The 10,581-nt window shown below is 38.0% G+C and overlaps 1 protein-coding gene across 9 annotated transcripts in view; it reads right to left on the bottom strand.

The window, feature by feature from the left end:
- Nucleotides 1–10,581, bottom strand: part of EPC1 (enhancer of polycomb homolog 1) — a 63,837-nt gene that overhangs the window by 3,872 nt on the left and 49,384 nt on the right. For 5 of the 9 annotated variants that reach the window (XM_030504122.1, XM_030504133.1, XM_030504095.1 and 2 more), the window contains 3 exons: nucleotides 7,591–7,716; nucleotides 596–714; nucleotides 428–514 (listed from right to left, as the gene is read on the bottom strand). In XM_030504122.1, the coding sequence (XP_030359982.1) occupies nucleotides 428–514; nucleotides 596–714; nucleotides 7,591–7,716 (332 nt within the window). The remainder of the gene's footprint in view (nucleotides 1–427; nucleotides 515–595; nucleotides 715–7,590; nucleotides 7,717–10,581) is intronic. The other 4 variants (XM_030504085.1, XM_030504104.1, XM_030504108.1 and 1 more) reach the window with 4 other exon arrangements.

Here is a 10,581-nt window from a genome sequence, read left to right as displayed (position 1 = left end):
TATAGCAACAGAGAATAAAATCCCCAACTATTTAAAACACAAACGTATTTCCAAAGTTCTATGGAACATTGCTTCACAGGTCAACATGGTTTCATGAAATTCCAAACCAAATTCAGAGACTCAGAGGCTCAGATTGCAAACAACTTCTGAAGCCTTGTATGTTTCCATCACCACTGTAATAGCTATATATTTATGAATATTAGACCCTTCCAGAGCTGTATGGAGGACATATTTAGGAGTTAGCTTTAGTCATTAACTAAAAACCCTGCTCTAAAAATCCCCCACTATCAAGAGGATAATGATATGGCTGGAGATCTCTGCAATTCATATTTCTAAGGCTTTGAAAATGTCATTAATTGACTTGACCCATCTTTTTTGTTTGTTTTGTTTGTTAAGAGGGAGCAGAGGCAATGCCTGCCACACTCACCTGCAGTGTCCCTTCTAAACACTTTACAGAATGGCTATGATGTAGATTCAGGCGAAAGCCACTTTCCTGTTGGTTAGTTTCAAGGTTCTATGGCAACAGTTGACAATTAGAGATGAACCCTGGTGGGAAACAATGAGGGATAAATCATAGCACAGACAAATCCCTCACCTGTGATGTGTTGGCAGAGGAATTACTATTTGCTTGCTGTTGATGAATTTGTGCAAGCTGCTGTTTCTGCATTAGTGCCAGTTGCTGTTGATGTTGCTGGTATTGTTCGGCTGTAAATGCTGAACAAAATATAAAACGAGAAAATACTACATCAAAATATGTAGATGCTGTGTATATAAACACATCTATTTTTTAATCCTAAATAATAGTAATAAAATAATAATACACCACAGCAAGTTCCTAAGAGCCTTAATGCACCTTTATGACAAAAGGGCTATCATCCTCCTATAAATTTTTGTTCAAGTCTTCCCTTTTTAAGCTGATTTTCAGTATGTAAGCTTTAACTGCTCTGCTGCATTCAGCTCAAGATACCAAAAAGGGAGGGGGAGGAGGGAACCAAAACACAATCAAAACCACCAGAACTCTGTAATGACTGATTAAAAAGAAACTGCAGGTAGAAATAATCGCATCACTGTTTTAATTTTGTGAAACTACAGTATCCACATTATTAGCAAAGTAGGTTAATGCGCAAAACTTGGCCACTGCATGCTTTCGGCCCTCACAGACAGCATTCTGAAGGGAGGGAATACCTAAAATTAAGATTTATGTTTTAATCAGAAACATTGGATTGGGCATGCTTCTAACTGTGCAGGCTATCACGGTACAGTGGTTTTTTTAATTACATATGTACGAGCAACTCCATCACCACAGAATTTGACAGAACTACATCCTTATCTCCTAGATCTTTGAAAGGTGACTCAGTAATCAGTGCACCAAAAGTCAACTAGAATTTTATCCAGCTTGCCCACAATTATAAAATTGATAAAACCAGCATTAATCTTACAGATTCACAAGGGGATGCCCAAGGGGATGGTCCAGGGGTGGGGAGTTATTAGGTCACTGATTAACTTCATAAAATGTTTTATCCAAAAAGAAAGGAAGTCTGTTTTCAATTCAAAACTGAACCAAGGCCAAATTGTGAATCCCCTTGCAAATTCTGCCTAGGATACACTTTTCTGGTTTTCCTTCAATTTTATCTTCAGATAAAATGCTCCCAAAGTAAGTTCTGTAACCAGTATTCATAGACTGCAGTGGAAGTTGCACTTTTGGGGAAGTTTGCTACTGTTCGGCAACAAATCACTCAAATCCTGTTCACAAATCGCAATTTTCAAAATTTCTTTTGCTTAATCTACCTCCTCAGGCTTGTCTGCCTGAAGAAAATCTGTTTCTGTCAAAGCTAGAATCATCTCCTGCTTCTGGACACAACAGGATTCTAGGTTCTGAAGAGCAATTGTACCTTACGTTTAAACTTCAGTAACAAGTCAATACAACTGGCTAACCAAAAAAAGAATTAGTGCTTGGAAACAAACAGAGTAAACACTGCTGAGCATGCATTTTTCTAGTGTATTTGTGATATTTTAATTTTACTTATTTAAACACTGTTCCAAATCCTTCGATCATGTACTGGAAATAGCACTAAATTATTACTAGCACTTTACTATCTGAGCATTTGAAGCTATAAATTTTTATTCTGCGGTTACATTCAAGTTACTAATTTTTTGTAAGTAATATACTTCAAGTAGGGATGTAGCACTTATTTATGTTGCCATAAATGGCAAATTATTTCCCAATGCTCATTAAATATCGTTTCAACTTGCTTTACTTCTTCAATGTTTTAAAGTTATTCCTAGGGGAATAGCTTAGTGGTAACACCACTCATAAATGCCTTCACTAAGAAAGAAAAACCCCAAACCTAAAAGTGTAATTCTTAAACCAAATATTTAGGAAGTGGATGTTTAAATTTTAATTCTACTTTATATAAACTAAACGCCCTTTGGATTTTTTTTTTAACTGTCACCAAACACATTAGTTGGAGCAAGAAAGCTTCAGAGCTTCAGCACATAAAGACAAACATGTAGAAAGCTGAACAGTATGTAGCAGGGGGAGAAAAATGCATGTACTGTTCTGCTACAGATAGATGTTTCATTTATACTGGTTAGTTAGTAGTGACTTACTGTTTTTTAAAACTCCTAAAGTTTAGAAGTGGAATGGTTTAGCCAACAGAGTGCCAGTGACATAGACAGTTTCATGTATTATTAGTTAGGTACTTACTCTACAGTATGACACAAATATATATGATAATATATATGGTAAATTCTCCAACCCTGGCAGTGTTCAAGGCCAGGTTGGACAGAGCTTTGGGCAACACGGTCTAGTGCGAGGCATCCCTGTCCATGGCAGGGGGTTGGAGCTAGATGACCTTAAGGTCCTTTACAACCCAAACCATTCTATGATTCTATACTGCTTAGGAATAGGTTGCATAAGTGATGTAAATAAAGATGACTCACAGACTGAAAGAGGGAAATGGGCAAAAAGGATTATGTTACACCACCATCTGTGACTGAATTAAAATTTCCATCGTCATAACCATCTCATTTTTGTCCATTTGACTAAGTAAATTTATTAGCAGTTATTTTCAGTTTTCAAGCCTTACGCACACATCAGATTTTAGCTATGAAAAAGAGTTGTAAGCACAGCCACCTGTGTTGGTTTAACCATCTCCAACATAATTTTCTTTTGGAAAAGCAGTAGATAAGTTTATTGAGACAAGCTGTGTGTGTTTAGGACAGCCATTACTTAGGACAGCCTTTAAGTGTCCTGTAAGCGTCCCCTTCTTCCTGGGACATTTAGAATAACTGTATTTTTCAAACTGTGCATCAGTATGTTTCTTTTTAAGTACTCTGTGACCCTTACAGCTCTAAGTTTCCCACTGCTATGAGAACAGTTACACAGCTCTCAAAGTAAACAAGTGACAGAAGAACCCTAACACGATCACCATTCTCATCTACATTCAAACTGCATCTCTTACTTCTGCTCAAATATCCAAATACACTTACAAAAGAACATCTTGAAAATACCATGGAAATGGCTATTTACCTGTCATATCTGAAAATACTCTTGAGAACAATTTATTTCAGGTTTTCCAATTTAGGTTAAAACAGTCAGCAACGTTTCTGCTGTTTACCTCACTACAGGTAAAAACCTACTAGACATTTCAAAACACTAGTTAAAGCACTATCAGAGATTTACTGTGAGATTCTGAATTAATCACTTTCATCCAGTTTAGACACACAACACTGCCCATTAAAGGACTGCTGTAAGCTAGAGTCTCCTACAATAATCTAACTGATATTCCTTTTCCATTCCATAGCATATCCAGATGCTTATACCAGAAGAGGTTATAGATTGTAATTACATAAGCTAGCTCTTCCCTCTCCATGCTGAAGCAGCACTACATTGAAGGCTTTATTGAATACATTACTACTGACTACTATTTCTTTTGAAGACCTGCAAATTAGGACATAGCATACTTTATTCCTCTTCCATTAAAAGCCACCATGTCTTCCGCTCACTAACACTGCTCTCAGAGTACAGTCTGTATCAAAATGACCCAAAGGCTGGAGCACCTCTCCTATGAGGACAGGCTGAGAGTTGGAAGAGCTGGCTGACAGCTCGTTCAGCCTGCAGAAGGGAGACCTTAGAGCAGTTTCCAGCATACCTAAAGGGGGCCTACAAGAAAGCTGTGACAGGAAAAGAGGGAATGGTTTTAAGCTGACGGAGGGCAGATTCAGATCAGATATTAGGAAAAATTCTTCACTGTGAGGGTGGTGAGGCACTGGCACAGGTTGCCCAGAGAAGCTGTGGCTGCCCCATCCCTGCAAGTGTTCCAAGGCCAGGCTGGATAGGACTTTGAGCAACCTGGTTTAGTGGAAGGTGTCCCTGCCCATGGCAGGGGGGTTGGAACTCGATGATCTTTAAGGTCCCTTCCAACCCAAACCGTTCTGTGATTCTATATGACATTTCAGTTGAAAAAATAAGCCTATATGTAAGTTGCTTCTAAAAACAATCCTTCCCATGCATAAAAAAATGTTTGTATGTACTCTACATGAAAGTACTTCCGCCTATTTAACTTTACATATTCATTTTCTGTGGCATTCTTTACTGCGATATTCTTTTACTGCAAGACAATTGTGACTGGAATTGGGGAAGGCGTTCCGGGAAAATCACACACGTTCAGCACAGTGAAGTCATGGGTGTACTGACTGTCTGTGCCTCTACATTTGCAGTCACAGCCTTAAATTCCTCAAAGAGCTAGGCTAAGTTCAACTGTCTTTTTTAAAAAAGCAATTAAAGTAGAATGCACTGCAGACCATAAAAATGTAGCCACTATTAATGGGTTAATTATATGACTTGCAGAGAATTTTTCTTGCCTACAAAGCTAGCATGGATGCAACTGCACAGGTGCCAAACTTAGCATCTTATTAACACCACTTTCTCCAAAAAAAACAGTAACAGTGTCCCCAAGAACCTTCTTCCAGAAGTTTTGCTACCTCTTCTCATTTTTATTCTGAAGAGAAAGGCTGCAGCTGGAAATATTTCACCTCTCTGTGCCAGAGAAAAATGGTAGAGGCAGAAGTAGCAAAAATTAATGTAATTATCTTTTGTGTCATACACTGGTCTTTATCTGCCTGGAAAAACAAAAATATCAGGCAAGAAGCAAGCCCAGACCTCTTCTATATACTTCAATCAGCACCCACATTTCTGGTAACTCAGAAGAGCATTGTTACACAAAGTTACATGTTCCTGATATTACTGGAGACCTCCAAAGCTTTAAAAAAATTAGTAAAGCAACAGATAACTGGACAACAGCTTCAAGTTAAAAAAAGGACAAAACATAACATTCAATGGTTAAAGATGACACGAGATTTTAAAACAGATTCTCGCTTCAGCAGCCCTAGACAGAAGCGCAGTGTTTAGACTCTTCTCAAACAGCATGCTACGGCCACAGCAGTCATGATTCCACCATACAGTAATGACTGTTTACAGAATTTACTGATTTGGACAGTGACAAAACATCCAGTTTCATTCACTACACAGAATCCAGTGAAGGGTGGAGGTGGGAATACCTCAACCACCACTACTGATATACTGTAAGTAAGAACATTATCATTTCAGAATATCTCAACTGTCTTTCATAGCTAACGACTGTACCTTCTCCCAAAACTTTTACATACTTTCCAAAACACTTTTAGTAATGTATGCAAGTCACCTGACTCCTTAAGTTATCCTGACCCAACTCCCTTCCTGACCTGAACCATTAGGAATCTTCAAGACACAACCCTACCTGGAGTTATCCAGCTCTCAAGATGGCTGTCAAAAGATGGGTAGCTCAAATTTTACCGAGACTAGACTACACAAATGCTTCTTACTTGCTTGTTTGCAGCATACTGTTTTGAACTGGAACAATTAAAAGCCAGTATGCTTCAGAGTTGTTTCTAGTAGAATTCTGAATCAAGTTTAACATTTCAGTTGAGACAACCTCCAGGATTTTAAGTCAGTACGTTGTGTTATGCTGTTATCCTCTTCATTTAGTAGCTTGGGAGATGCATGCACCTATTCTGCAGCTGAATTAGTGCCATACTTTGGCAGCAAGCAAGAGAAATGTTTTCTGGCTTACAGACTGCAAAAAGGAATGGAAAGTAGAAGAAAAACTTTCAGGAGTTTGCAGCTATGAACACAAGGAAAGAACCATTGTACATTACCGAGAATGACTGACAGGATAAATGACTGCTTAGTATCTCCTTAGTGACAGCCACCAATCTTGTGTTGTTAAAAAATTGAGTTATTGCACACTACATTATGAGTGTGTTTTTCTACAACCATTTACATGACTATAAGCAAGATATTTGTAATTTCTGGGATAATGACATATCCCTTTTTTACTCTAATTAAGCCGCTGAATGATGCCTTTCAATTCTGTTTGCGTATCTACTGAATTCTGTGGGATGCTGATACTCAACAGGTGGCTTTTTCTGAAGCACAGAGTAAGAGTGATGCTGTCATTGGACTTCTCAGAGATCCATAGCTCCCAGCAGTTTTATACTGCAATATGAGACTATTTTTACAGTGCTAACTAGTTTTACCACAGCATTTAATATGTACTAACCTTATAACGCTGTAGCTTATGTTTAGCTTCTCTGAAAAAGCAAGTCCTTCCCAGAAATGGCCAAACCAGTGAGAAGGGAGGCTAGCTGTGCAATCTGTATGAACAGATCAGTCTTTGCATGCTAAGCAGCCACAGCCTCCCCTCCCAACTACTGCTGCAAGTGTTACTGTGAGGTGACTCACTAGTTGTTACTCTGCATCCCTTAAGTAGGAAAATACAGACTTTGAAAAAAGTTGACCACAAGAACCAACTTCCTAAAACCTACCAAGTATATCCTGGAGAGCAGAAAACGCATGTGTAAATGCCTGGTCCCTCTACTAGAATTCCTTCTGATTTCCTGAACAGAAGATGCTCCCTAGATCTGCTTCGGAAACTGAGCAAGCTTGGTGGAGTAAACACAATGACCTACCGAGGTAAGCTCTTTTTTTTTTAAAATAAGATTAAAAATATTTTTAATACTAGAGACTCATACAGCTTAATTAAACCTTTCAACAAATGCTACAGTCCTGTCAAACATCTAAAGAATTAGATATTTCGATGAGAGTAACTTAAAAAAAAAAAAAAAAAAAGGCAGTTTCTTCATAACATCAAATTAAGTATCTGTTTTCATGAGCAGAAATGTTGGGTTCAAAGAACCTCTCTAAAAGTCCATTCGGAGTGTGGAATTCCCTGAACCTTCAGCTGAGGTGATGGCCATTAAAAAGGCATTTTCAACCAGGTAACAGAAGAAAGACCACGTAACTAAAGCTTGCAATTGAGAAATCCCATAAACTACAAGAATTGCTGAAGTGTGTAGAAAGATGATATATCATGTTACAATGTTTCCTTAAGGGAAATACATGAAAGCATCACATCCCTGCTGTGTAAGAGAACAATTAGTGGTTACTAATGCCAAAGTGCATGCAAAGCAAACATCATTCACAATACTAAGTAACCCAGAACATCACATTTTTTATCTCTATCTTATGAGAGATGTTATCTGGCTTACATTGCCTGGTTAAAGATTTTCTACTGTATAGCAAGTTCTCACCAGTGAATTCAGAAGATTGGAGAGACTTAGAGCCATCAGTGTGATTTAGTATTTGATGCACCAGGCCCAAAGATGTTTCACTTTCTGAAAAGAAGTTCAAGATTGATTTTACTTACACATGGCATTATTAGACACTATGAGAACATGAATCATCACACCCTTGATTATTACAACAGCCTTATATTTCAGTCCAATAAAACTTAAGTGTGAAATTCCTAACATCAGAACTCTAGACTTAGAAATTATAAACTAGATGTAAGATCTATATTTGTACTCCCTACTTGGTAGTAGAAGAAAAACAGACAGAAAATAATTACTGAGGAATTTTTCTAGCCATTGAACGAAAGCTAGAATGCTTGCTATGCATTTATATTTGTCTGCCCATCATTCTTAGTACAGGTTTCCACAAAAATGTCACAGGCCAGCTGGGGTATGCACAGTTTACTCCACAGTTATAAACATGACCATCCTTCCATGGGATGCACACAAAGTGTAACAGCTTACATGAGCCCAAAGATCCAGCACTGTGGAGCAAAGTATTACTCCAACTGGGCTGAAGCTGAGTAAGAAAATCTAGTATAAAACTGTGAAGTCTCAAAGTCTCCAAAAGCGCTCAGATGTTTTAGTAAATGTTGACTCTTCTCCCACCCCCAGTCACATTTCTCAGACAAAAGCAGCTTTTCCTTTTAAAATGTGCTCCTTCAACTAAACCTAGGGTAGGTTATCAACATCTGTTACTCCCAAGTCCGTTGCTTCTTCAACTAGGATCTCAATGTCTTAGCCACAGATGGGCCAAGACTGTTAAGTTCCAATGATAACTGAAGATGGCCATTACAAATGTCAGTACTTTTCATGACCAAGTTCATCCTGCAATGTGAAAACCAGCATTTGGAAAAGGGAACACAGTAAAACAGGCAGCAGCGCTGAGACTATTACAGATACAAGGGTTAAATAAAAAGATCTCAACACTGCCACAAAGACTGAGGAGTTTTCTCCTGCTTCCTTCCAGGAAAGGGATGCCTGAAGATAGGTGTCAGAGATTCTTAATGACAGCTCAAAAAAAACCTCAGTACAGATCCATCAACCAACATTACAAATTTGGAGATGGAAATGCTAAACATACATTTGGGAAATGGAAGCAGAGTTCACCATCCTGCTAGACCCCCAAGTACGCAAACTTGCTTTTAAAAAGCAGATTAAGAGATGCAAAAAAGCATCTGAGTTTACTTGGAAAAATGTTATTTCCATCTTATTCCCCACGGAAAAAGTTACTGAATAGCAAAACACAACTGAGAGTACATCATCTAAATTTCTAGTTTATAAGAAAATGTAAGGTAAGCTACTCTGTATTCCTTAACTATATTCTGGATGCCCACAGGGTTTCATGTACAGTAAGGTGTACAGTCACAAATATCTTTAAGATTTTTCAGTAAGTCTTCTGCTAGAATACTTAAGCTTCTTCTCAAGGAAAGAATTAGAAATTCAGTGAGCAGAATGTAGTCAACTGCTAGCCTCTTCAGTCTTGATAGCTTGCAGAGTTTCTTTTCAAGTGACCCAGCTTCTGGATGAAGGTAGAAAAGAAGAGAACGCAAGACGATTGCCTGGTCTTACTGTGGAGCCTGGGAACCAGTGCTCAAATCCTTCACTTACGACAGGCATCTCTGGTCAGCCTCCTAAACTCAAGGCTGCAACAGAATTATACATGCTGTGCAGCTTTCTATGTCTCAAACTTTTGATTACTAGATGCAAGCATCCAAAAATACGGATGTAACACATCTAATATCAAGTCTCCAGCAGAAAGCAACTTCACACCTGTGCTGGCTATGTATAACAGACTTGAAAAGCAAGGTTTTCCACAGCACTTTTTCCATGTCAGCAGCATTTGTCTGCATAACTCGAGATGGAAAAAGCTCAAGACTTCTCTAGACTTAATATGGAAACAGCCAAAACTTACCATGTGATGATGCAAAATAAACACAGCAACATGACCACCTCTGCTGGACACTAGAGAATCTCAGGATGAGCTTCATTTTAAATCTAAGCAACATGGTCTGACCACAACTCACAGAAGCAGTGAGAAGATAAAAGGATTTTTTAAAAACAGCGATGCATTAATAACTATTTTCTGGTAAGAAGACCTACTGCCACCTCAAAACCTTAAAAGGCAAAGAGAAGCTAACCTAAAAATCCACACCTACAAACTCTCAGCTTTAAAGACAGCTAAGAAAAAGGAACTGGGACACCACACAGGGTTGTAAATCTGTAGTAACTATTAGAAAAACTTCAGTACGCATTACACACCTGATGGCCTTTACAGTGTTTGCTACAGACAGCAAGACAACATTACTCAGCTGCTGCAGCCCCAACTGACATGCACCTTTGAAGAAGTCAAACTCATACGTATGAGACAAACACACTTGTAATCTGTGTAGTCAATGTATCTTAAAGAATCCTTTAAGAAAGTGAAAGGAGAACACCAGAAAACAAAACAGCACCAAGATGCTCCTTTCAAACACCTAAACAGACAGTCATCATTACACCACATATACACATACTCATATACACATACTTATATACACCCCCAATGCCACAAGAATCCCAATTAAGATTACAAATAATTATGCAAGTACAATCTACTTGGTTATGGTAATAACAAATGGTAATTAGTCATAACTAATTTGAAGTATATTTATGTATTCAGACATACTTATATTTGCATCTATATATGAATCTAAACTGCATGACATTTAAATTTGGAAAAGCTTGGAATATTAACTTTAAGAAACCATCTGCATAGAATTCCAAGCACAAGTGAATACAATATGCTAGGTACTTACAACTATGTATTACCTTGCCACAGGATTCAAAATACAATCACACAGTTAAAACCTTCTACAGAACTCATCACCATAAATAATAATTGCGTGATGAAGATAAATATCTTAATCA

The sequence above is a fragment of the Strigops habroptila genome, chromosome 1, assembly GCF_004027225.2.
Source record: "Strigops habroptila isolate Jane chromosome 1, bStrHab1.2.pri, whole genome shotgun sequence".
In the NCBI taxonomy this organism is placed as follows: Eukaryota; Metazoa; Chordata; class Aves; order Psittaciformes; family Psittacidae; genus Strigops; species Strigops habroptila.
The sequence above is the reverse complement of the archived record's forward strand: the minus strand, read 5'-3'. Positions and strand labels throughout refer to the sequence as shown.